This window comes from Podarcis vaucheri (genome assembly GCF_965113315.1).
Source record: "Podarcis vaucheri genome assembly, chromosome: 10".
Classification (NCBI taxonomy): Eukaryota; Metazoa; Chordata; class Lepidosauria; order Squamata; family Lacertidae; genus Podarcis; species Podarcis vaucheri.
The window spans coordinates 37,368,610-37,395,758 of record NC_138748.1 but is presented as its reverse complement, the minus strand read 5'-3'; the positions used below and the strand labels follow the sequence as shown (position 1 = coordinate 37,395,758).

Sequence of the window (27,149 nt, the reverse complement as noted above, 5' to 3'; positions counted from 1 at the left end):
TCCTTCCTTCTTGCTCCTCCTTCTGCTCCTTTTGCCTCTTCTTCTCCTTGTTGTAGTTCTTTATATCTTCTTGTAAGTTTTCCTATTTCCTCCGGACTTACTAGTCTTCTTTTTACACCTTTATAGAAGAACGAAATTCCTTCAGGGAATTCCCATCTAAAGTCGATCTTGTTTTTCTTAAGTAATTGCACCAGCGGTTTGTAAGCTTCTCTTCGTTTCAACAGTCTTATTGGTATGTCTTTGAATAAAATTATGTAATTCCCGTCTATGTATAATCTTCTCTCTCTATTCCTTTGGAGTACCAAATTTCTCATTTCTCTATCTTTAAAGATTATTAAACAATCACCCGGGAATTTCTTTAACTTATTTGTTTTGATTTTCATTCTAAATGCATTTTGTATTCTCTTTGCAACTGGGCCAGATCTTTTTCTCATCTCACACTGTGGGCCAGATTTGCAAAGTGTGTGGGGTCACCCTAACTGAGCAGAATTCAACCTCCTTTGTGAGCTGATGAGCAGGGGTTAAATCTTGTAGTGTGTTTGCCAGTTCTCTGTAGGGAACATGTGCAACAAACACAGAAATGAACTTCCTCCCCACATATCAGCCCATGCAATTGATGTCAGTGGATTGACAGATGGGGGGGGGGGATAGCCTGCAGGGGCTGCAAGACCTGAGGCCTGCAGGCTGGAAATTCTCCACTGCTGCATTAGTTGTCGTTAACCTTCTGTTTGCTTTCTTTGGTATAGCAAATGTAGTTAATTACTTATAGTTCCCAAGTAAATAAAAAAGTTCTATCAACTAGTTTATTGAAATATAAGAGGTTAATATGATATAAGATGCTCACAATAAGAGTTAATAAAATAAAAGTTGTTAGCAATGTCTTGATTTAAAAATAATTAATAATGATAAATTAATCTAAGGTGGTACAACATAGAATCGTCTATCAAAAAATCTACTTAGGTTATTAGTTATAGTAACTTCCCACAGAAGTAATAAGAGATATCTCTAGATCCGTTTCTAAAAAGAGAAAAGCCTATGTAATCTCTTTCAATACCCTGATTTTACTTGAGAGCAAGCAATACTCTTCAGGGTTGTGGGGAGAGTACTTCCTCTTATCCACCATTTCCCAGAAACCAATGTATTGCAATTAAATCTTGCATTGATGCAATCTCAGAAAGTGGAGAAGAAAAACACCACCAACAAAACAGAACAAGGCAATACAGGAAAATGCAGGTGTTCACCGGGTGGTAGCCTGGGAATCTACCACTTCATAACTGAATAAAAATCATCCTTCAATGCTAAACATCCTGACATGCCCCTGCTAACCCTCTAGATCAGTTGCTGGGGGTGGGAGGGGAGGAACAGAAAAGAAAATCCTGTTGCATAGGCAGAAAGTCATTATGCTAACAGGATTACTTTGTTGAATACAACTGTGGGTATAACTTACAGTGCTGTTAAACAGTGCAAAAGAGCCAGGAATTGGGGGAGTTCTCTAATACTACCATGTGAAAAATAGTCATTTATCATGCTTCTGATTGGGAGTGAAAGGGATGCTTTGCAAAGGAAAACTGTTCAGTAGGGTAGCCAGGTCACACATTGGCAATCTTGTGACAACAAAGTCATAAGGTAATTGTGTTGTATTAAATGCTACACATCTTAATAGTTCAAATCTTAATTAACACCAACAGTTGGAACATACTGATAACATTTAACCCATGATCAAGGTGTGTGGGAGATGGTTTTGAAGAGGTGTTGTTGGGAAGGACCATGCAATCCTATAGGCTGTTTCTCAGACCTTTGCCAAAATGCCTACCATTAAAGACATAAGAACCGAAACCAAAACATCATCTAGTTCAACATCTTATTCTCACAGTGATCAGCTAGATGCCTATGGGAAAGGTGGATGAAGAGAGGGGAAAGAGTTAAATAGTCTCTCTAGCCTTGGCAATCTGAGCAGAGAAAGGCAAGAGGATGGGGTGTTGGGAGGGCATTTTTTTAAAAAAAGTGGAACTTTGCAGAGGAAATCTACATAGAACAACATGCAATATCTCACTCTAATCATACCATTAGTTGCCTATAGAAAACGTCTCTTGCTGTGATAAAATATGATGTTATCACTCTTGAGGTTATGTTTAAATCTGGTACAAACAACACACTTGTATACATGAATTTACTGGCTGCTGTTACCACTTCAAAATATTGTTTAGCTTGGTAGGGAAAAAAATAGGAAGTCCCCAACACAGAAGTTTCAAGCTGTACTGTAGTGTAAAACTTCATTATACAGTGGTACCTCGGGTTAAGTACTTAATTCGTTCCGGAGTTCCGTTCTTAACCTGAAACTGCTCTTAACCTGAAGCGCCACTTTAGCTAATGGGGCCTCCTGCTGCTGCCGCGCCGCTGGAGCACGATTTCTGTTCTCATCCTGAAGCAAAGTTCTTAACCTGAAGCACTATTTCTGGGTTAGCGGAGTCTGTAACCTGAAGGGTATGTAACCTGAAAGGCATGTAACCAGAGGTACCACTGTATAATACAGAATTTCATTTTGTTTTATAAAATTCTATAGAATTGATAGAAATAAGACACTTATCTGAGCTCTTTAAATTTTCCATGGTCAGAATTTTACTTATCAACCTGTTGGTGTCACATTGGACACACATCCATAGGTGGATCCAGTCGCTGTGTATCACCGTGACAAGGCCAACCTTCAGCTCTAGTTCAGAGGTCACCTGTTCATAATGAGAACTTAAAATATTTCTTGGAAATTAATTACTATATGCTTAGATGCTATTATTCTTTCATGCTTCATTGGTTTACAGATGTTGCCTTTCTGTCTCTGACTCTTTTGTGAGTTTAGAACAGTGGTTCCCAACATTTTTTTCTGTGAACCACTTGGAAACTTGCTGAGGGTCTTGGCAGGCCACAATGGGTTTTTCTACCAGCTGCAACAGTTGTAATGCATTGTGTCAGGTGCTGTATGATTTTTAATTGTCTTTTAATTGCTTATTTATTTATCTATTTTGTTGTAATACAGTTTTCATGGAATTTAATTATACAATATACAAGTATTGAAAGAAGCAATAGAACACAATTGTAATCAATGCAAATATTTAATTCAAGAGATGCATATGGAACAGAAATGGGTGGAATTTATTGAGGAATTTGTGTGTAGGGGGGATTGGTTGCAAAAGCCAAGACATCTGTGAAGCGGGTGGGAAAGGACTGAAAAGACTTCTACTCAAAGCACTCCAGATGTAATCTCTGTTATCTGCAAAAATCCCTTTAAACTTGTTATTATTTCCCCCTGCCACTTTCCCCTTCTAAACATAATTGCAACTTGGCTCTCTTTCTCCCTACACCTCATCCTGTAGCAGTACCCATGCCCCACTGAGATCAGTGGTAGATATGCATAGGGTTACAGCCTTAGAAGCTTGATCTCATGCACTTTTATTCAAAAGTAAGCCTTACTTTTCTGTGGCAATTATAATCTGAGGCCTTTCTTTGTGTGCCGCTTCCATGTGAGGTCTGGAGGGAGGCAACATGAAAACTGGCTCCCCCCCCCCAGTGGTTCCCCATTTGTGGAATGCTCTCCCCAGCGATGTTCATCTGGCACCATCATTATATATTTTTAGGCACCAGACAAAAACGTTCCTCTTCAACCAGGCCTTTGGCTGATTAATATTCTGTGACTGCCACATCCTTGGTGCACAGGCACATACTCCAGAAGAGGGAGCGGGTGTGTGGTAATCGGGCGCCCAGCCACTTGCCCCTCCCTCACCTGTCTTTGCTTCTCGGGCCAGAGCAGGCTTCTGGAGCAAGGCTGGCAAGCCCGTTTACTTTTTCAAAAACAGGACAAAATAGAACTGGTAGGGCTGCCACCACTCCCTCAACCCAGGGTTACCAGAAGCCACAGCTCAAGGGAGTCAGCTGTGCTCCTTTGTTACCGGCTAATCCCAAACTACAAGTTGCTTCCACAAACTTGCAGGCAGAAATCCTTTGATATAGCGCAACCAAGAAGTCTAGGCATTGGAATTAGCCATTCCCCCGGATAGGCACACACAATACATGAGAAAATTTCTTTCTTAAAATTTCTTTTAAAAACATTAAGAACATGCTAATAAGCAGGCACATCTTTTGGTAAATTACAAGTACAGAAAAATAAGAACGTTGTAAATTATAGCTGACTATATACTCACTTCTATACTCTAAGGAAAAGATAGGATAGCTAGAGTCTTTCAGAAATCCGCATCCAAAGGTCTCAGAAAATCTTCAATGCAAAAGCACAAAAGGACGAAAAGACGGCTGCTTTGGTGGACATCAGCAGCCGGGCGATTCATTGCGAATTGCAGAGCGCGCCTTTCAAAACCATTCTCTAGATCTTTTATCCATAATTTGCACGTGAAATCAGAAACCCCCAAGCCCAATCAGGACCCTTGATTACATTTGAATTCTCCAATGACCAGCTTGTGGGCTAATAAGTCTAACTTGTGGCAGCTGAGCCAATTAAGCCTTCAGAACCTAGATCAAGGTGTTTCCTCCCTTCCCATGGAGACTGGTGGAGCTTAGGCAGATGTGCATTCCCAAGCAATCAAGGATAGATAACATCACAGAGGGTATGTTCATAGTTTTGAACACAGGTGTTAAACCTTCAATTTAGCCCGACAATTCCTTTCCCATAGTAGTCCTTTCACTCCCTTGGAGCCAACGGGCCCACAGGTTAAAGCAACAGGACGGCTCTCATGATTCTTACTGGTTTCCCACAAGGCCTCACTCTCCACTTGACCAAAGAACAGCTACTGGGGAAGTACTAACTTTACTACAGGGTGGAAAGGGCTACTGGAACTGATGTCAGTTGCTACTGCAACTAGAGTTGAAGGACTGGGTAAAATGTGTTGCTATCTCTCCTCCGCTCTCATCCAGTAACCTTCTACACTTCGAAAATGAAATCAGTTTAGAAGGAAGGGTGAATGTGAGAGAAGGGGAATGTGAATTGTTCCACTAGCCACAGAAGAGTTGGGTTGCAAAACAGGTTCTGCCTCCAACAGCATGCAGTGCAGAGCTTTAGAATGACCGAGGAGCTGTTGCTCCCACAGTTCTTCTCAGTCACAAAGAGGACCAACAGCATGAAGCTCATGGACTATAGTTTGGCAACCACATTTTAGAACTTTTGAGTCATTTGGTTACTATAGCAACAGAAATGGTGCAATTAAGGTACAGTTTACATAAAAGCGCAACCAAAACAGTCCATAAAATTTCCTGGGCTAGCTAAAGTCAAGATGAAGCAAAACTATGTATCATATAAAACAGAGCAATGCACAGAACAGAGAAATAACAAATTAAGAGTCAAGATTCACTCCATGAATTACCTGAGGGAAGGCATTTCGGAGGGTATTTCAAAGGCCTACTTCTGACTTTTCTTCATATGGCCATCTTCCGATAGTGAAAAGACTTCTCTGAAAATCTTAAAGATTGACTTGATCTGTATTGGGGGAGGTGGTCTAGCCTAATTAAAACCAAATTTGAAATTAGTACCTTTAATTAAATTGGCAAGCTGTATAACGTAACTGGGTTTAAAGCAGGGTCAAAGCTGTAGAGAGTGGCTTTTGCAATTGTTTTGAGTTTAATTCAAAGGGGAACTTGTAACCTCAGCTTTATAGCCAGATGGGTTTTTTGTAAAACTATTAACTTATAACTATTAGAAAATAAAACATGATGAAGAAATTTCTTTTCATTTTTTGTTGACTAGATCACAAACCCACTTTATTTTGACATTTCATTCTTACCAATAAGTTTAGAATTGTGTGTGTGTGTGTGTGTGTATTTGCATGTCCCGCATATTGCTGAAATCTACCCACCCTCAAGGGAACCTCTTGGTAGGACAAAAATACCATAGAACGTGTGTGCTCCCTCTAACTGGCTTTTCAAAAGTTGGTAACTAAATGTTCAGTTTATGCTGTGGCATATATTTACAATGATACATAGGTAACATCAGAGCTTCAATTTTGGTTATGCTTTGGAAGTTAGGAGACAATATATCTAAATATATATCAGCTAAGAATATATGCTAACTAAAGCATAATAGAGAAGTTTTGTTAGTAATAAGATGAAGTGTCAGGTTGTTCAGTTTTGCCAATTATAGTATTAGGTTTCAATGGAGCTTGGGAAGTTAAAGCTGTGTGCCAGCACTTGTTCGCTTCCACATTTTTAAAGGATGAAAATGCTTTAGAAAGCTGTGTACTTTTAAGATTTATATCCACTTACTAATAGAAATCTAATCCTTCAAACCTGACGGTGTGCTCACTGTGCAACACAGTGCCCTTAAAACAGTTGCTTTCCTCTCCCTCCCAGATGGACCTTTTTTCTTTCTGAGGATGTTCAAAACACTCAGATGACTTTGATTCTAGTTTCTAGGAGTACATGAAGTCCCATTGGCAGGTGCTGTTCATTTTGCTTAGCATATGTGAAAAAGTTCTATTTTCCCATCTTGTGCAAACTAATTCTGGGAAGGCAGTGTTCCTTTCTCCCCAGTTGAAATACAGACGCACACAATGGCTAAATATTCTTATATATTATCATCACAGTATTTTTCTGTCGCCAGCTCTGTCTACAAACACAGCTATCCTGAGCATCCTTTGATGGAAAGGCAGAATACAGATCCAGAAATAAATATATAATATATGTATGAGCTAAATTGCACACCTCTAGTGAACGTGTGTTGAACTATTTGGGAATGTCATGGCTTGTACTTTTGTATTACTCTTATAGTGTATTGAGAAGGTTATTGGATGCTGTAAAACAGGCTTCCTCAACCCTGGCCCTCCAGATGTTTTGAGACTACAGTTCCCATCATCCCTGACCACTGCTCCTGCTAGCTAGAGATCATGGGAGTTGTAAGCCAAAAACATCTGGAGGGCCGAGGTTGAGGAAGCCTGCTGTCGAGTCTCTTCCTCTAAAATAGTCTGAAGCATTTGTCTGAACCACTTAGCTTTATTTGAATTTTAACATGTTGCCATTGACATCCTCTAAAAGCTGTTGGGTAGCTACAACTACAACTATGTGATGATACCTGTGCAGCTGCTCCCTGTTTTAACTATATTAAGCTGTAAAGGAGCGTGCATTACTCAGTTGATTTACAGATGAATGACTTGCAAAGATGCCTGCACTTTGGTATGGTATAGAAATTAACTTTTGTATTTTTGTCAGTTCTTGAACAGCCATGGTAAAATGTTTGATCACTTTAATGTGCTTTGGCTGATTTCAAGGCAATCAGTCAATGTACGTGAGAGTAATTGGTTGTGTTTAGATGACCATATATATCTTGACTTAAATCACTGTGCCCTAGTTTTGGTTGTTCAATATTGGAGCTATTATTTGCATTGTATATGCATGGGCTGTTTCTTGTGGGAAGGGATATATAATTGTTTGTTATATGTAGTTGTAGAAACTGGAAGATAAAGAAGTTAAACAAAAATATTTTTAGTTCCAAAGCTGGTAACCATTGCTTTCTGTTTCATTAAATATTGGACATTGTTTGACTGTAGTTGGTTGAACCAGCCCTAATGGTTAATCTGTCAAGTCATTTGTTTGGAATGAGTGGGAACTTGCATGATTAGCTTAATGGAGAATTATTGGATAAGTCGACATTAAAGTTGTATATGTTGCAACAAAAAAGCTGTGCGTAGAAACTACTTGCATTTAAGCGGATTTCTCCACCAAGCGTGTTATTGCTCAGCATAAGTTCACAAAAATTGAAAATACTCTGCATACTGTTTGGTACTAAATTGTAATACATCAATTTCCTGAGAATACCTTTCTAACTAAAGCTTTTCTGTCTACCAACTGCAATAGTTAACTATCCTAGAGTGTTTGGTAACACAGGTTATAGGATAGTTCACAACATTATAGCTCCTCCACAGAGTCCCCTAACATCCAGTACTTTAGGACAGGGAAAATAGAAATGTATAACATCTGCAATGTCTTATATACTGTCAGAATATAATAGAGTATGTACAGTATGTAAAAACTTTTCACAAATATTGATGTCTGTAGAAAAGGTGCATTGTTAATAATTTCATACAACATATTGAATACAGGCAGGATCTGACAGGTAGAATAGAAAAATATCCAGTCAACTATAAAATCAAAGTTGTAGTTAACTTAAATCAAGTAATTATTCCTCATTTATGCACATAAAATATCATGCAAGGGAAGTGTGTCCTATTTAAATGTGTTTAAAATACTTCCAAGAATCCTAATAAAAATTTCAAAGTAAAGTGAGTTTGTTTTAATGTAGCATTACATTAAAGAGCACTTTGATTCCCCAGTCGTATTTAAGTCTACCACTTTTGACCTTTTTTTGGGGGGGGAACCCCTCAAAAAGTTTTAATGTAACATGATATCAGGGCTATATGCAACTAAATTGTTGTATTAATAGGAGAAGCCTATTCCACAAGGATTCCTAATAGCAAATCAGGAATTTCCCCTTTCTGTGCCATCACCAAATCTTCTTTGGAGGGTTGGAGGAATTGCCAGAATAGATTTAGGAAATGGAGAGGAGGAGATAAGTGCCGCGAAACGAAAGTCCTTGTGCTGAAGGAACCGTGACTGTAGAGCTATGTAGAATAGTAATTCAGATAAACATGCTAAATCATATCTGCATCAATTCAGAAAAAAATGGTAAACCCACACTGATGCCTTGTTGGATTTTAAAATCTAGTAGTTCAGTTATATTGTTCCAGGACAGGGACATTTTTGGGTTGTTCATGGGCAAAGGAGTTGCAGAGGTTCTGAGAGGCAATGACAAAACTGGTGCTGGATGAGAGGGCTTATTTGGCCCTTATATATGTCAGTATTTATAAATTTCCATCTTTTTAGATGCAGAAATGGAAATATTTTTGTAGCTTGCTTACCTAGCAGTTGAGTATTTTTCAGGCGGTATTGACAACAGTGTTATCACTAAGTTTAGCTTTCAGTAATGTGACTAGTTGAGAGGAGATTACTGCACATTTTCCAAATACTTCTGTTTTATTAACCTTGCTGCTTTGAGCAGAGGCTACACTGGTATTCTTCCTCCAGGGTAATCTTGATTCTGACTAATGTGGGGAAATGTTTTAGCACCGTAATAGAAGTGGTATATACCATATATAGAATAAAATTCACTTAGTTGGATTGGAATGATTGCTCTTGGTAGAGAGATATAGTAACAGATGTACAGATGAACAAGGGAACAAGATTGTGGGTGACAAAAATACTTCATTTTGGATTCTTCAGGCTTAGTATACTTTTTGAAGCTCTAGTCTGTGATTTTTAGGGCTAGGAACAAGTATGGTTAAAATACTAAAGCTCAGTATTTGCAGTTAAAAGAATGGCAGTATAGTGTACCATTATAGACATACAGAATGTAGGCAGCCAGCTAACTAACTAACTAACTACTCTTGTAGCCTAATATGGATTTCAGAATTACTATATGCTACCATTTTTCTTCTTTGTTTTTGCTTATCACAATCTTAAGTCTTCTAAAGCATTGCCCATTGGGACAAAAGCAGTATCCAAAAGTAGTGCTTAAAAAGGCAGCAAAAAACCTGAAGTGCTGGTGCACCGTATTGGTGAGTACTGTCACAGAAAGTACTGCTTACAGGCAAACATCTTGCGCCTCCTTAGATTTTCCAGAAGCCTTGATCTGAGTACCAGCATCTTTGGGAGATAGTCATGGGATTGAATGCTTGGGTCTAGGAGTTCAATTTTGCCTTCACATAATTAGGCTTCACCTTTAGGCTAGGATTCAGCAATTTTCAGTAAGGACCAAGAATGTAACTGTCCTTACCCAGAAAATAAAATAAAAGTTACTTGGACCTTCCTGGTGATTTCAATCTGAAAACTTCCGAAGTACTATAGGAGTCTAAATATTACTTGGTGGGATAATGATTTCTTTATCGAGCACTTCAGGTTTATTTTGCCTTTGTAAATACTTACGGGACAATGAAAGATGTACACAAGTTTATTAATTTTAGTAGTGTTGATAATATCACATACCTCATGTCACCTTACTGTCTGCACAAAATAGATTTGTTCCATGAAACTGCCATGCTTCAGTAAGAATGATATAAGTGGCACCAAGCGAAGGAGAGGTTATATAATTCATTCTATTAAATTGGCGAATGTTTACCAAATTTATTATTAAATTTCTATACTGCTCACTAGTGGAATCATCAATAGAAATTGATTCATGTTTGGAAGTAACGAATAGGCTCTCATTTTTCTTTTTCTTTTTTGTTGAAGTTGGCTGAAAACACTAATTGTGTTGAGACTGCCCTGTGGCCGTCTTAAATGTTAATAAAACATTGTTTAAACACTTGTTGAGTAAGCAGTTGTATTTAGTAATGCTAGAAAACTAAGAAGAAAGCAAAACTAAGATACTATCTGACGGCTGCAATGTGGTGCTTCACAGATTTGTAAGGACTTTTGAGCTAATTAGATTTAAGCAAAGGCTTTCCTAAGATAATCACTTTGGGAGCCTTCTCTGGAGCCAGGCTGCTGATAATGTGTAGCTGAAGGTCAAACCTTCTACATAGTATTCTCCAAAGATTAAACTGCGGGTTATGAAATGAACTATTAGAATATTTGAATTCCTGAATGTTTCAAAAAATATTTTGCAGCTCAGACACCGGTGGTGGTGGGTGTTAAAAGCTTTTACTTTTCACCTACTTGTGATGGCACATTACTTCTAAAGTCAGCAAAATAGCATGTTGTAGTGGTACAATTCATTTTGGGAACACAAAGTTGGATACCTTTATGTAAGCTTGCAGCATGTTGTCATCAGAATTGCCGATATTGACAAGATATGAAGCCCAGGGTCTATGGATAGCGTCTGGATTCTGGTTAGCTATGAAATATATCTTGATTAAAATGACACAGCTACAAATGAAATTAGTCATTGCTTTTAAGGGGATCTCTTTTATCCCTATGTGGGAAGAGAGACATGATTTTAGAAGGGTAGTGTTAAACTTTAAATATAATATTGTTAACATGCAGAATGCATGAGCTAGTAAGGCATAGAGGCAACTTAAGTATTCTAAGTCCTCATTCCTCACACACAGATGCACACTTCATCTCCCACCTTTGGCGGTTCCAAACTGCTACATCACTAAACATGTGCTACAAAGTCAACCTTGAACACCCTGTATCTTCCCCCATTCATACTTTATTACAATCACCTGGGTTGAACATGGATTCCTTAGAGTCCATCAGCAGAATTGTGTACACACTTCAAGAGATAATTTGTTGGCTCCACAGCTAAAGTAAATTGTCTCCAAAATAATAATTTCACAGCTGCTCCTGGTGTTTCTTCCATACTACCAACTGTGCAGTAAAGGCCAGCACTGTGATATTTGAGCAGAAATTCCTGTCACATATGCAAATATCTCCCTGTTCTGCATTAGTGTATCACTAAGCAAACCGACTAAAAAGTAAACCTTTTTTGTTTTTTTCTTTGACTTATGCTATGCTACAGTGTCAAAAAGAAAACAAATTACTGTTGTGAGTGAAGTAGTCTGGGGTACTTTCCAAGAGGTGGATTACTCTCAGTTGGGAACTATGTAAGGCAGCTTAAGTGACATGGTGTGGGCACTACCAACTCTGTGCCACCACTTTTGTCTCTCAAATCCTTCCAGATGAGATGCAGTAATACATTGCTTTAAAACATAATCCTGTTAAAAGGAGTAGTAAACTCCCCTTATACCTTGTCGATGACAATGGGGCATAATACCTAAATGTGCTGCGGAGGAGATCTAGCTATCTTTCATAGCTGTGTTGCTCACACCTCTTTTTACGCTGCCTTATTACATGGAGACTGTATTTTTAGCTACCATAGCTAATGGTCATTGCTAATCCTCCATGAATACGTCTTACCATTTTTGAAATAACAATAATAACAATAGTGGTTTAAACTCTGTAAGTTCTGCAAGTATTGTTTTCCTGTCCTGAGCCTACTGCCAGTTAATTTCATTTAGTGGCCCTACTACTTATGTAACTTTATAAGCCTTTTCCATGTACCCCCCCCTTTTAGGTGTCTCTTCTTCAAACTAAACCATCCTCTTCAACCATTGTTCAGTGTAAAGGTACTGTAATTCATTGATAATTTTATATGTTCCTTTTTATGGTTCATAGAACAAGAATTGTACACAGTATTCTTAATGTGGCTGGACAGCACTCATCTAATGGCATTATGATACTATCTGGCATTTTAATTGCTTTCCTAATCATTCCTCAAACTGGATTTACTTCTTTCTCCACTGCAGCACATTAAGTTGATGTTTTCAGTGAACCTTTCAAAATCTTTTCCTGGGTAGTAAAAAAATCAGCTTTCTTGATGCGTATGTAGAGCTATTTTTTATTGTTTTGCATACTTTTGTCCTTTTGATCATACACTCTGCATATTTTTGTAATTTCTTGAAAAATTGTTAGATGCCTCCAGTTATATCGATGCTATCAAGCTGTCCCAATGTTGTTTTCGATCCCCAGAATATTTTGTGAGCGCTGCCAATAAAGGAGTATTGATGACTGGTTATATAACTTGATAGCCATTGCTGGGTGATCAAAGTTGCTTTCAGTGTATTCATGAGCCAATCTGACACATTTGGCTGCCCTTGTATGACTTGTTGTGATCTCTAGTGGCCAATAGGAATGGAGTTATACTTAGAGAGAAATGTTATTCATCCCCACATTTAAGGGCTTGAGATATCAAAATAGTTAAATCTGAATACAAAGGGCATTCTGTTAAAAAGTGTGCCAAGTCCTCTACTTTGGGGCATCCAGCTGGGCAATTTCTAGCCTCGCCATACTGAGTCCCATAGTTCCTTTCACCATCATCAGCTGTAAGGATTAATCAGGAGCCATCTTAGCTCATGTGAGGAAGGGGGCACTTTCCCAGGAAGAGTGACAAAATCTTTATATATTGTATTGGAGCAGCACCCAGCAGTCAGTTCCATAGTGGTCTGAAAATTGACATCAGTCAAGTCATCTGGAGAACTGAGCACAGTTGCAGCCCATCATAATCAAGTGGGCTAATGAAAAGCCCAAATAGTAAAAAGTGCATACATCATAGCTTCCCAGGAATCACTCCTCAAATCCTCAGATACCAATAAAACCAAAAGTGAAGCCAAAAGACTGTCTTAAGCCAACAGGTGATGGCCACTTTCTGGGTAAGCATTCCCACTGAATGAAAGCCATCTTTAATCAGGCAATTTCCTTAGAATTGTCTAGGTCCTTAGAATAGATCTAGGTGTCCCCAATATTTTGGATAAGAACTTAGGTTTCACTGCATGCAATACTGCAATGTGTGAGTGGGCCCACATGAGTGTTCCATACAGCATCCTTACAAAGCTCAAAAAAGTAGCTACTGTCTTACCACCTGGTCCACAATTGCATATATAAAACCAGCTAAGCACTTATAAGGGACGCGGGTGGCTCTGTGGGTTAAACCACAGAGCCTGGGACCTGCCGATTGGAAGGTCGGCGGTTCGAATCCCCGCGATGGGGTGAGCTCCCGTTGCTCCTGCCAACCTAGCAGTTCGAAAGCATGTCAAAGTGCAAGTAGATAAATAGGTACTGCTCTAGCGGGAAGGTAAACGGTGTTTCTGTGCGCTGCTCTGGTTTGCCAGAAGGGGCTTAGTCATGCTGGCCACATGACCCGGAAGCTGTACTCTGCCTCCCTCGGCCAATAATGCTGGCCACATGACCTGGAAGCTGTACGCCGGCTCCCTCAGCCAATAAAGTGAGATGAGCGCCGCAACCCCAGAGTCGGCCACGACTGGACCTAATGGTCAGAGGTCCCTTTACCTTTACCTTTAAGCACATACAAATCAACTTAAAAACAACAGCAGCAGCATTTACTTTTACAAAATCAATTTCAAATCCAATAGAGATACCAGCTGGTATTACAATCTCCACTTAGAAGGTTTGTTGAAAAAGGAAAGTCTTCAGCAGGTGCTGAAAAGACAATAGAAATGACACTTGGATGAATTATATTTGGAAGGAGTCACAAAGAGTCGATGTTGCGACTCTGAGGACCTGATTCCAGCATCATGCACAATGGAACTCTTGATAAGATGGTATCTGTTGATTGCTGCGAGAGATTGATGTTGTGAGTGGTGTCTCTTCTTAGTATATGGCAAGTTGAAAATGTTAAAACATTTGAATCCTTTTGCATTTCTGCTGGGAGGAAGGTTTCTGGAGTTAATTTTAAGACTGATTATATCAGATATGTTGTTCAGAGGTAAAATAGCTTGAAGAATGCCTTGCTTTGGTTAACGTGGCCTGTAAGTTAGTTATTTACATAGCATGGTGGCTTATGGTAGCTAGAGAAGAAGAAGAAGAAGAGTTTGATTTGATATCCCGCTTTATCACTACCCTATGGAGTCTCAAAGCGGCTCACAAAGAGCATGTCCATAAAGCAGTGGGTCAGCAGGGTTCATCTTGCCTGGGCCAGATCAGTTCCGCGGAGATCCCTTCGTGGGTTGGATCGTGTGTGTGCATGAGCGTGCACCCCTGTGATTTTCGGCGTCTGCGCAGACGCGATTTCCGGCACCCCGGAAGTGAGTCCCTGCTCCACTCTGCACCGATAGCTCAATTTGGGGTGGCTCGTGGGCCGGTCAAACGACCTCTGCGGACTACGTCATACCCCTGTCATAAAGGAAGCTCAGTCCTGACTTATAGCTTATAGCCAGAAGCTCAGGATATGGGTACAGCTGAGTGAGTGTGCTTTGGATCTGCAAAATATCAGTGTAAAAGTATCTCCATGTTGTCCCCATTGAGTACCTTGAATTAATATTTTCAATTTAATGTAACGTTATTCAAGTTGATACCAAGAAAATTAAACTGCATGTTGGTGAATGGTGAGACTAAAAGTTTTAAAGGGTGTATTAATTTGAGTCTTAAAACATCCTTTATTCAATTATCTTACTACTAAGAAACTTGAGCATTTCATTTCACCACCTTAGTGCTGCATTTGTTAACTCATTGAATTATTATTTATATACAGTAACACCATTGGTATGCTTGGTACATTCTGATGATTGAGAGGACAGATCGAGAGGCATTTACAATTTACAATTTTGGCACAGTGGAAACAGGAAGAGAGGCAGGGCAAGCAATAAAGCAGTACAGTGGTGCCTCGCAAGATGAAATTAATCCGTTCCGTCTAGCGGTTTTTTCGTCTTGCGAAGCAACCCTATTAGCGGCTTAGCGGATTAGCACTATTAGCGGTTTAGCGGCTATTAAAGGCTTAGCGGCTAAAAGACTATTAGCGGCTTAGAAAAGGGGGGGGAGTGGGGAAAAATCGGAACACTCGCAAGACGTTTTCATCTTGCAAAGCAAGCCCATAGGGAAAATCGTCTTGCGAAGCAGCTCAAAAACGGAAAACCCTTTCGTCTAGCGGGTTTTCCGTCTTGCGAGGCATTCGTCTTGCGGGGCACCACTGTATGTAAGAGGAGAACCAGCAAGGGCAACATAGCAGAGACTTATGGCTTAAAGAAATAAAGAGAGAGAGTGTGACCAACTGATCAAATGCAAGAGAGATAAAGAAAAATGAGGACTGGAGATTTTGATTTAAACAGCAAAAGAACAGTTTCAGTGGCATGCAAAGAGTGAAAACCAGATTTGGGGGGGGGGGTCAAGAGTAGACTTGGAAGGGAAGTCAAAAAGTTCAGAGTAAACAGGCAAGCACACTCTAGAAGTTATGGAGGCAAAGGAAAAAGGGAACTGGGGTGATGTGGAGAGGGAAGATGGACTAAGGAGTGTTTTTATAAGGGAGAACGTATGTGGACAAGAGGAATGATAATGGTAAGGGAGATAGCAACCAGGAAATGGGAGGACAGAGGATTAGTTAGGTGACTGTAGTCAAAATAAAGGGTAGAGGGAAGTGTAGGAAAATGGGCAACTGGTAGGGGGCAGGAAGGTGGGTTGGAAAGCTAGTTTGGTATTGAAGCCTCGAGGAGGCAAAGTTTTGGTAAGAGAACAAGGAGTGGATGGGTAAATGATGGGGTAGGCCTTGGCAGAACATCAGAGGTAGAGAAGAGGCACTGTGTATCAGAGGTGTCATAGTGCTGCTTAGCCAGATGCATAGCAGACAATAAAAGGCTGTGATGCTTCTGTGAGCAATGTTGAATCTTGTTGCTATGATCTTCTTTCTTTTGCAGATTGTATTCCCCTTTCATTTGGATTGGAATGAAGGAACCAACAATGGGATTGCACTCAAGATAACACTCCTGGAAAGGGTATCTAATGGCTCTCATCTTTTTTGGTGGTTTATATCTGCACTTTTGATGGTTTTCATATCTGAAGGATTTTCCTTTTGGAAATATTTCAAATAAAAAAAATTGTTCCTCCTTGGAAATAACTTCTTCCTTGAACAATATACATCATGGGAGACATGGCTAACAACTCGGTAGCATACAGTGGTGTAAAATACACTATAAAAGATTCCAATCATGGAGACTTTGGCATTACACTTGAAGAGCTTCGTGATCTTATGGAATTGCGTGCTGCAGATGCTTTGCATAAAATACAAGATTGCTATGGAGATGCACATGGAATCTGTACAAGATTGAAAACTTCTCCAAATGAAGGTAAGAATCTCAATTCAAAAAGTTACAAAATGTGTGTTCATTTATATGGGAAATTTATATTGAAAAATATTTAGGTCTGTATAGATGTATTCATTGTTTGCCTAAGATGTTTTACTGGTCAGTGACTGAAATTATATATATCTATATAAAATTGTCTGTACATTTATACAATGGGACACCACTTAAGAGATAGTAACAAAATTTGGGACAATAGTTATTGAGGTAGAAGAACATAATACATTTGATGTAAAATTTGACATTTTTATTTTTGGTTAGTCTTTTTTGATTGTACCAGGTTTTTAATAAGATGTTGATTAAAGCCTGCTGTTATCTTACACATTAGTTTACAAGAAGTTTGTGAAATTACAAATGTTAGACAACTTAAGGTGTTGTACATAAAAACTTTGTAGAAATATATATCACAACTTCCTTGAATATTTAAGGTTAACCTAGCACAAATGCCTTGCAGCTTGCAGCTGTAACTTAAATCAGCTGTACTTAAAATCCACCCAGAAGTTACATCTTATGGTATTTCAACATTTAAGGGGATGGTTGTTAGAACGACGCCTAGGGTTGTTGATAGGAGCTGCGTATTGGTAAAGGTAACAAAGTAAAATGAGCTGTTAAAGCAGTCTTCCCCAGCCAGGTTGGGACTAAAACTAACATTAGTTATGCTGACTGGGACCAATGAGAGTTGTAGCTTTAAACATCCAGAGAGCACCAGATTTGGGGAAGGGGTTTCCTTGGAGCAAGAGGCACATGCACTGAATTTGAGGAAAACAATGCTGATTTTTTTCAGCCTAGGGAACTTGTGTGTGTAGGCAATGAAACCTTAGTTTGTGGTATGTGTTTAAATGTACTATTTTAAACATTTTCTTTCGAGGAAAAGATAAGATAGAAATTTAAATAAACAATTCAAGATAGTGAGATGGTGCTTTTCTGCTAAACCTTTCTTGCCTGTGGGAAGGGTTTCACAACTACACAACTTCTTAATATGTAGTAAAGCAATTAATTTGTCCAGTGCCTATCCCAGCCTTTCCATAATTATAATTGGCAATTTATGTTTGGGCATTAAACAAGTTCTCAATGGGTGAAGGCACTCAATGCCATCAGGTTAAGATCACTGTTCTTGTTTTTGAAATTCCACCAGTCACTAGTTTCCAGACAAAAGGAGGAAACCTTTTGTGTGCAATATTGCACTTCCAGCAATCCAAATGTTTTTCTGTAAACACTTCTAGTTGCAGTTGTGTTAAGTATCAGTTGTGTGCCATGCTGGATAACATTTTACCTTTCTTAAACTCATTGTTCACAGACTGCCTTGTTTCCCCTCAAAATTTGTGGAATCTGAAACTCCCTAAATGAATTTTGTTTGGGGCTAGTAGTCTGTATTATTTACTCAGCCAGAAAAACAAGACAAATGCAAAAGTGTTAAAACAGATACCTTGTAAATCACAGAATTATGAAAATGAGCAGACATATCTATGAGGTGTGCTTGTTGTTTTTCTTGGAGCAGAGTGCCTCCAATGAGATATCTCTAATGTTTGGTTGAAAAGAATTTTGTCTTGAAATGTACAGGCACCAAGCTCTGTAAGGTAGTATCTATTTCCAGGTTCTAGCATCCTGCAATGCTTAGGTATCTTTTGCTAAACCCTTTTATCTCTATCAAATGGACCGTTGCTTTTTATGGTATAGTAGCCTGAAGGAAGAGAAGTGTTTCCTTTTTCCTGCTACTAATAATTACTTCTTGAATAATTCCTTCCTGTAGCAGGAAAAAAATGTAGTGGTTGCTGTTCCAGCTTTTGTATTTTTTTCCTTTTCTCATTAATCCTTGGAGCAGAATTTTGAGACACAATGTGATGAATAAATATTGCTCCATTAAGTTTTTATATGAAAGAGTAGGACAGGATATCCCAGCTTGCAGGGATTTCTACATTAAAAAATGGGGAGAATCTTTTTTGTGTGTCTCTAATAATTCATTGGAAAATAATAGAATGGAACTTGTAAACTCGTTTCAGTAGGGATACATAGTCTGGCCTGAATTGTGTTAAAAATATCATCCATGTTGGATAAGAAATGATTCTTGTGAGAGGGCTGTCAACTGAAGCTTTCAACTGAAGAGCTATTTAAACACCCAAGAAGCTTTCAGTAGTCATGGTGAAGGTTACCAGTGAGTCTGCAACTTGCTTCTATATGTACTACACTCATCTTGAAATGTGGATGAGTATGAGGTCCAGTTGAATAGTACTGAAATACCACAGATGGGAAGTGATAAGATGTGTAAGGGAGAAACCTGGACTTGTTCCAGCTAGTACTGAACTAATGAATTAGCAGAAATGCAGAATCTGGCTCACCGAATGACTTGCTGAGTGATCCTTTCCTACATGAGAAGGATTAGTTCAAAGGTGAACCATGTAGATCTAATTGTTGAGGCCAGATATACAATTTCCGCTATCCTTAAAATAAAAATGTATTTGCAGCCTATGTGTTGGCCCTGCCTATTATTGCACTATGGGCTTCTGTGTAATATGTAATAAGGAAAAGACCCCTTAGAGATGTAGCTTTGCTTCCTCCTGATGTTCAGCATCTAGATGGGTGTTGCCATGTTGTGCATTGTGGTTATAAAAAGAATTACTTTTGTATTGGGAAAACAGAAACAGACTTCTGCTTAACTCTCGTGTTTGTTGAATTCAAGTTTCTGAAATGACTAGGAATTTCAGCATATACTGGAATGATGTGCTCCAAAACAAATGCTTGACTTTCTTGGGAATTGCTTTGCTTGGAGTCTGCAGCACATATATTTGTGGGGAAAACTCAAATAAAACCACTATTAGTCAAGTAACACTGTGGGTAGGAGAAATCTGCAGCTATCTTTCCCCCATGTTAGAAACGTCTACAGTAGAGTTCCACTTGATATTGATATTGTAACTTCTAGAATGCATAGGACATAAAGAGTCCTGTTAAATTCACTAAATACCAAAAGAGCAACTGTGCAGCATATACTTAAGGTGTTTGTAGAATTATATAGCAAAAAGGGATTTGTTAAGTGATGTATAGATAATGAAATTGCTCTAAAATTGTATTTTTCTTTTTAATATTTAGGTTTAAGTGGAAACCCGGCAGATATAGAAAGGAGAGCAGCTGTGTTTGGAAAGAACTTTATACCTCCTAAAAAGCCAAAAACATTTCTTCAGTTAGTATGGGAAGCACTACAGGATGTTACATTAATTATATTAGAAATTGCAGCCATAGTATCATTGGGCCTTTCTTTTTACCAACCACCAGGAGGGAATGAAGCATGTAAGTAAAGAGTTTGTTTCTTTATACTTGTGTACCTCAAAATGTATTTCAGAGATTGGGTATTGTTTGCCAGTTTATGTATTGGTTATGTTGTTGTTTATACCCTTCTGTCTTGGGAGACAATGGAGGCATGTGCCTTTGTGGGTGAAGTCAAACATTGGAAAGTTACAGCAGCTGCTGTGGCTGTAGAGACTGATATGGAGGAGACATGTTTGGTTGCAGCTGGGGCAGATGAAGGTGTCTGGTTGTGCTGCTGCAGATGCAGCATGGCGTTTCTTTTCTTTTCTTTTTTGCACTCCTCCCAGCTGTCATTCCTCCTCTGGTGTGGTTACATGACCTGACCGTCTGTCTCCAGGCGCTGCGGTTGTCTGCAAGAGATTCCCACATGGCAGGCTTGATGTTGCCAGCCTTCATGTCTCGTTTGCAGTAATCTTCATATTGCAGAATTGGTCCTCATGAAGCCATTAAGTTGTTTTATTGCTTCCTATTATAATTGCTTCATAGTACAATTGTATGATAAGCAAATTCTGGTTCAAGTGCCGAGTAGAATGACTTCTAGTCAGCACTTGAACCAAATATTTAAAGTTCTGTCACAATGTATTTGCTAAGAGATTATTGTAATTTTGAGGTATACTCTTTAATTTCCCCAAATATGAGGTGTACTCAGATTTCTTTCCTGGAGCGAACCTAAGCTCATGCTCTCTCTTCTTGCTCTCATCAAGAAGGAGAAATGTAAATACAGTGGTACCTTGGTTTAAGAACAGCCTAGTTTATGAACAACGTGGATTAAGAACGCTGCAAACCCGGAAGTAGGTGTTTTGGTTTGTGAACTTTGCCTTGGAAGCAGAACATGTTCCGCTTCCTGTTGAGTGTGTTCCATTTGTAAATTGAGTCCCCCGCTGCTATGGGAAAGCACGCCTTGGTTTAAGAGCACTTTGGTTTAAGAACGGACTTCCGGAATGGATTAAGTTCGTAAACCAAGGTACCACTGTAGTTAAATTGAAGCGTTGGAATACAGGAACTTCTGGCTCTTACACTGAATTATCCCTTGAGAAAGGAACCAGAGCAAAAGAAGTGGGGGCAGGCTCACTCCTTACCAATGAAAAGGGGAGGCTTTTTTACTTGTGGCACCAGTGTTGTAGAATGCTCACCCTGCTGAAATAAGAGAAGCCCCATCAGTATTGGTGTTCCATCAGTTCCTAAAGGCATAACACTTTAGGCAAACATTCCCCTGAAAAGAACTTCTGATTGTATTCTTTTAGCTATATTTTAACTGTGAGAGTTAAAATTGTTCAGAGTTCAGTTGTTAATACTTTTTAATGGGATTGCTTGACTGCATACTTTAAGAATCTTTTCATGCTCCATTCAAGTTGTGTTGTGCATTTTAATTATGTATAAAATTTATAATTGATTTTTTAGTTGTAAACCGCTTAGGAGCTTTTGACACAGAAGCAGCATATAAATAAGCACTACTTCCTGTTCTTCCAATAAACAGCAAATGTTGGCATAAAACCAATCTGCTAAATTGTGGGTCTTAACAGTTTAACAATTGTACCAAGGCTGATAAAAAATTTTTCAGTGTTTTCCACACTTCAACATGAAATCTTGATGACAGGATAAGTGTCTCCAAACATGCAGTGAATGTGCACCATGGACTTTGTTTAGAGATTCAGATTTCAGAAGTTGCATGGTGACTACCATGGCAAAGGCTGGTGCGCTAAATATGACTGAACTGGCATGCTCGTAGTTCAGATAAGTCACCTTGTCACTTGTCCTTTTAAAAATTAACTGCTGCCCTTCTTAAAATCAGCGCCTACACTTTTTTCTCTTTAATCTCTTTTGCCTTAGATTATGGCTTAGAAGATGCTCTAAACTTAGCTTCCTACATGTCTCAAGCATGTTGCATTTCTGTACATACCTTTATTTTGTGTATTGTTAGATATGGTTGCTTTTTTCCTGGGGTGGGATGGAGTGGAAGTTGTGTCTAGCCATGTAGCTCTAAAGAGTCCTCACAGCTATTTACAATAAAACATAAGCACTCCAATTAACTTGATACAACCATGCCCAAGGATCAGAAATCATCCTAAAATGCTTGCGTTGTATATTGCATAGCAGCAGCAGCAGGCAAAATGTGTTGTGGGGGGGGGGGTGTCTGGCAGTATTGCTTTAAAGCCTACTCATTGAATAAAGGCCTTATTTTGCCACAGATCTGAAGGGTAGCAGTGGGAAAGGTTTTCACCCTATTTCTCATTGAATAAAGGCCTTATTTTGCCACAGATCTGAAGGGTAGCAGTGGGAAAGGATTTCACCCTATTTCTAGAAGAAGAAACTATGACTTTGGCACTGGGACAGCGTGCAGTAATACTGTTGAAAAGAAACTACTGCTCATACATTAATGTGGTCTCAGAATATGTTTGGAATAGGGTCGCTCCTGACGATTTTTGGGTGCGGGGAGAATCATTTCCTTAGGTCAGTTGTGAAGAACTCATAGCCCTCCAGATATCATTGGACTCCTTCTCCCATGTGCCCCAGCCACCATGGCCAGTGATTAGGGATGATGATGTTATAGTCCCACAACATATGGAGAGCTACAAGTTTTCTACTGCTGCTTTGGGTAATCTGGACCAAGGCTATTTACAGATTTAAAGGTTCAAACTAGCACTTCAAATTGTGAACTGAAATAGGTTTGAAGTCACTGCAGTTGTGCCATTATAGGTGTGAATGTGTTACCAATGGCTATGTAATGCACTGCTGCTTTTGGAACTAACTGAAGTTTCTGGATGTTATCTGAATGCACCCATATGATGGCCTAGTTTAGACAATCAGATCATTGATTAATAAATCTGGATGTGCACAACCATCATGCACTCAAATGTAGCCCTTTTGCTTACACTTCTTTCTTTGATCAAGTGGAAAAACAAACCAGGCAGCTGCAGTTAACCATGACTTTCCATTATATGTGAACCAAGAATTCTGATGTTAGTGACCTCTGAAGAAGCCAGGATTGGATCACATGAATGGGCTATACGAGGTTCATGCATATCCTGACTTTCTAAGCCAGGATTTGATTAAACATGGTAACAGAGTCTACCCTGATGGTTATCAAAGCATGTTTGATGAAGCAAATACTGTCTTTTATGAGTGGGTGTAGTTGGCCTACAAACCTAAGAAGGTATAAAGCATTCTTGGCTATGGTGACTAACTGAGATTCTAGGAATAGCATCTCTTGCATGCCCAGCTCTTCAGGAAATTAAGTCCTCTCCAGAACGGCTGGTTCCTACATCTGTAGGAGCTATCGACAACAATAAAATCAGTCTAGCCTAGATTTCTTTATCATTTATTATTCTTTCAGTTCCTTTTTATCATGCATTCAGTTGTTATCCATAGGTACCATTTAAAGAATTTAGTACCTAGTGGATCTACCAAAAAGGAGAAATAGGATGTAATTACCCCCCTTTTTTCATATTACAGTATCTCTCTTTCATGTAAATTTTAAAAAGTATGACAGAAGATGGAACTTTGTAGAATATCATACAGCATACCTCGCTCCACAGCTGACTCCTGCCTGATAGGTATTGAAGTCACTGCAATAAAGTGTAACTTCTAAGCCATGACTTCGCAGATTGTCTAAGTCACACTTAGACAGAACAACAACATAAAAATTTATCAAAGCAGAAGTTGTCTTAAATTTAAGTAGCTCAGGCTTCATGTAGGTTGATTTAAATGGTTTCTCTCCTCCCTCCCTCACGATTATAGTTCAAGTATTGGATACCTGCATTGTTTTCTACTATACTGCAGAATACGGGGGAAAGTATGGAATTTGACCAATAACGTGTTTATTCATTTTCTACCTAACTTTTTATTACAAAAATTGAAATTAATGGACCTAACAATCATGCTCGTTAATTTAAATGGGTTTATTCTGAGTAAAACTTAGTGAATATTACCCCAAAGTTTTCCCCCATAAACTAGATTGTATTTATCAGCTGCAGTCACACCCCCCCCCCCAACTGAATGGGGTTGTTGCTTTTAAATGGAATTAATGATGAAACAAATTTTGGTGTGTGTTGTCTTTGATTTAAGGTTCTTAGAATGGTGATTTGTTTCCTCCACCAACCACTATGGCAAGTGATCTGACTAAATCATGCAATGTCAAGCATATCACTGTGCTCTTAATGCCTCTCAGAAACAGTGTTCTAAAGGGGAAGAGATGAGAGAAATCTGTTTTATTTAATTGATAAAACACTACCTAATTTCTAGCTTTTCCCAATTACGTAATTGGATTCTAAGGCTGCTTGTTTTTGAAAAATTCAACTTGTAAAACACAATGAGCCTTAGTTTTAAAAAGGCTTCTCAGACAGCTGAAATGCAGCCTTTATGGTTTAATTGGAAATTTGAACAATCTTTCAAATAATTTTATAATTTAAACTTAAGAATGCCATCAACAAAAGGGGAGTGAAATCTGGATGGGGTATTTCCACCCACTCACGCCACTGGACAAGAAGATGCAAATGAGCAGGAGTCATCTGATTGGGCCAGAGGACCTCTCCCCAGTTCACTTCCTGCTTAGCTGCACTGCAGGACATCTGTTCCCCACCCTGTCTTTTTACTAAGCCAGGGTGGGGTAGCAACTGGATTTTTACCCTTTCCTTTGCTTTTATTTTACCATCCCATAGTGTAAGTGAGCCTCACTTAGGCCATTGCCAAAAGGAAACCAAGGAAAAAGCATAGGCATGGAAGAAATGGGCCAGATGATATTCCCAGCAAATAATCACAAACAATAGTAAAACTGAAATGTGTCATCACCTCATTTGCAAGAGCAGGGAAGGCTATCATCATAATTAAACCTAGTGAATGGATTTGTCAAAACCTGTCCTAGCCTGAACAGGTGATCCACAAGTATACTGTGCTGAATGGTTTCAAAAGCTGTGAGATCCAGGATAATCAAGTAAAAATTTCTTCTCAGGTTAACCCCAAACTCATTTATTTGCAACATTCCTGTATTACCAAATAAAAATATTCTTCAGGCAGTTCACACAAGTTAAAGCCATGAAGTTGGTTTTAAACTAATAAACAGTCAAAACAGCAACATAATAAAACCAGCAACAGAAAACAAATAGTGCAACACATTTCAGTAATAAAACAAACAAACAAAAGCCTGGGAAAATGAAAGGTCATTACAAGGTGTTGAAAAAGACCACAATGTAGGTAAACTCCTGGGGGGTGGAAAGTTTTCCATAATGGGCACCACTACTGCAAATGCTCTTTCCCTTGTGGCTTCCACTTCAGCGGATTTGGCAGGGACATTTAGAAGTGGGCCTTCAGGTAATGATCCTTCAAGTAATTTGGCTCTAAGCCACTTGGGACTTTAAAAGTTAATACAAGCACTTTGAATTGAGCTCAGAAGCAGACAAGAGCAAACCCCACAGGAAGTTATCAGAACATGGATGACTATAGCAAGACTATCTTTGTCCAGATAATATCATAACTGGTATATCATTTTGAGCTGATAAAAAGGTTCTCTGAACTACCAAGGATGCATGTGCATTAAGAGACAGTGCTGGATCCAGGAACACCCTCCAGACTATGCTTCTGTTCCTTTGGGGAGAGTGCAACCTCCTTCAGAACAGATTGTGCACCACTCAGCTTGTTGGATAGACCACCCACTAATAATACGTCTGTCTTGTCTAGATTGAGTTTCAGTTTATTGCCTCTTACCCAGTTCATTACCATGCCCAAGCACTGATTCGTAATGTCCACGGCCTAACCTAGTTTTGATAGAAAGGAGAGAAACAACGAGAAGTCATATGTATATTGGAGACATCCAAAGCCACACCTACAAATAACCTCAGCCAAAGAGTTCCAAACAGGCTCAAGACTGAATTTTAGAACTGAAACATGACTAGCAGTTCTCTTGTTCAGGCATTCCCATCATTACCCTATTCTTGGGCAGAAAGTAATCTGACCTGGATGATGTGTTTAAACTCTGAACCAGATATAAATGCACTGGAAAAAGATAACATAATGAATGTACTGCCCATCAGTGTACCTTTTATGTCAAACTATTGCCATTCTTGTCACATCTAGAGTTCTGCATGAATCATTTAATAGATAGTTGGAGAGTTTAAAAACATACCCATTCACTCTCATTTCTTTCTTCTTTGACATCAGTTGAGTCAGTTCTTTGGGCTGAATAGGACTATCCTTTGTCAAAACTTCAAAATAGACTTAATCCACGAAAATGAGTAATACCTACGTGATCTCCACGTGTGTGTGTGTGTGTGCGCGCGCGCTGCAAAACATGAAAACTTAACCACCTCTCTAATTTGTTGTATACTGACATTCTTTTTATCCTTGGCTTTAATCTGTTAGAACCTGGAATATATTATTGGACAGAATGGATCAGACTTATCTTGAAATAAATGGAAGAGATTCAGGAGCGATGTTCTTGGTTGATCAAATTTGCTTACATATTTATCCATAACTTTTGTAGTACTCTGCCAAGAGTTGGTCCCCATCGTGCTACCTTTTTATAAGCCCATAGCTTCTAAAAAGTGAATATGGGAATCTGTTACATGCAACGGAAAAGGTAGAAATTTAAATCCTATGATCACAAGAAAAGAAATTTAAGTATTGATGTAAGCTCTGCTACCAGAACTTTTTGTTATGGACTAGACTATGTGTGGGGAATCTTTGGCCCTCCAGATGCTGCTGAACTACAGCTCCCATCAACCCCAGCAAGCATGATCAGGGAAGGATGACCAAGGAAGATGGGAATTGTAGTTCAGAAACATACGGAGTGCCAAAGGTTTTCCATACCTGGGCTTGACTATCTAGGATTGGTTCTTAATTAAAATACATCAAGATTTACATCTAAATTACTTCTGCGTTAAAGCCTTCTTCCTAATGTAGTTAAATACCAGCTTCCGTTGCTGATATTTCTGCGTTCAGTTGCATCTTAGTCTTGTGAAATGGAGAAAAATAATCTTCTGTGGGAAGGAGTCATGTTCCTCGGGATTTCCACATTCATTGTATGTCAACAAAATGATCAAGCATAAGAATATCTTTCCAAAATTGCCAATAATTTTGCAACAAGCCCTCTACTTACCTCTCTGAAACAAGAGCAGTAAGGACCCCATCAGTCCTTTGTTCCACTTCGAGATCATGGCAATTCTAGTATAGACAGGAAGAACAGAGATTGCATGGGTCTGTTTGCAGCACATAGACATCTGG

General features: G+C 39.0%; 1 protein-coding gene across 15 annotated transcripts in view; it reads left to right on the top strand.

Moving 5' to 3' along the window:
• Positions 1 to 27,149, top strand: part of ATP2B1 (ATPase plasma membrane Ca2+ transporting 1) — a 72,738-nt gene that overhangs the window by 17,692 nt on the left and 27,897 nt on the right. For 9 of the 15 annotated variants that reach the window (XM_082240964.1, XM_082240965.1, XM_082240953.1 and 6 more), the window contains 2 exons: positions 16,191 to 16,619; positions 19,719 to 19,916. In XM_082240964.1, coding sequence (XP_082097090.1) covers positions 16,415 to 16,619; positions 19,719 to 19,916 — 403 coding nt within the window. In that variant the 5' untranslated portion in view covers positions 16,191 to 16,414. Of the gene's footprint in view, positions 1 to 12,061; positions 12,114 to 16,190; positions 16,620 to 19,718; positions 19,917 to 27,149 lie in introns of all 15 variants that reach the window. The other 6 variants (XM_082240958.1, XM_082240961.1, XM_082240962.1 and 3 more) reach the window with 1 other exon arrangement.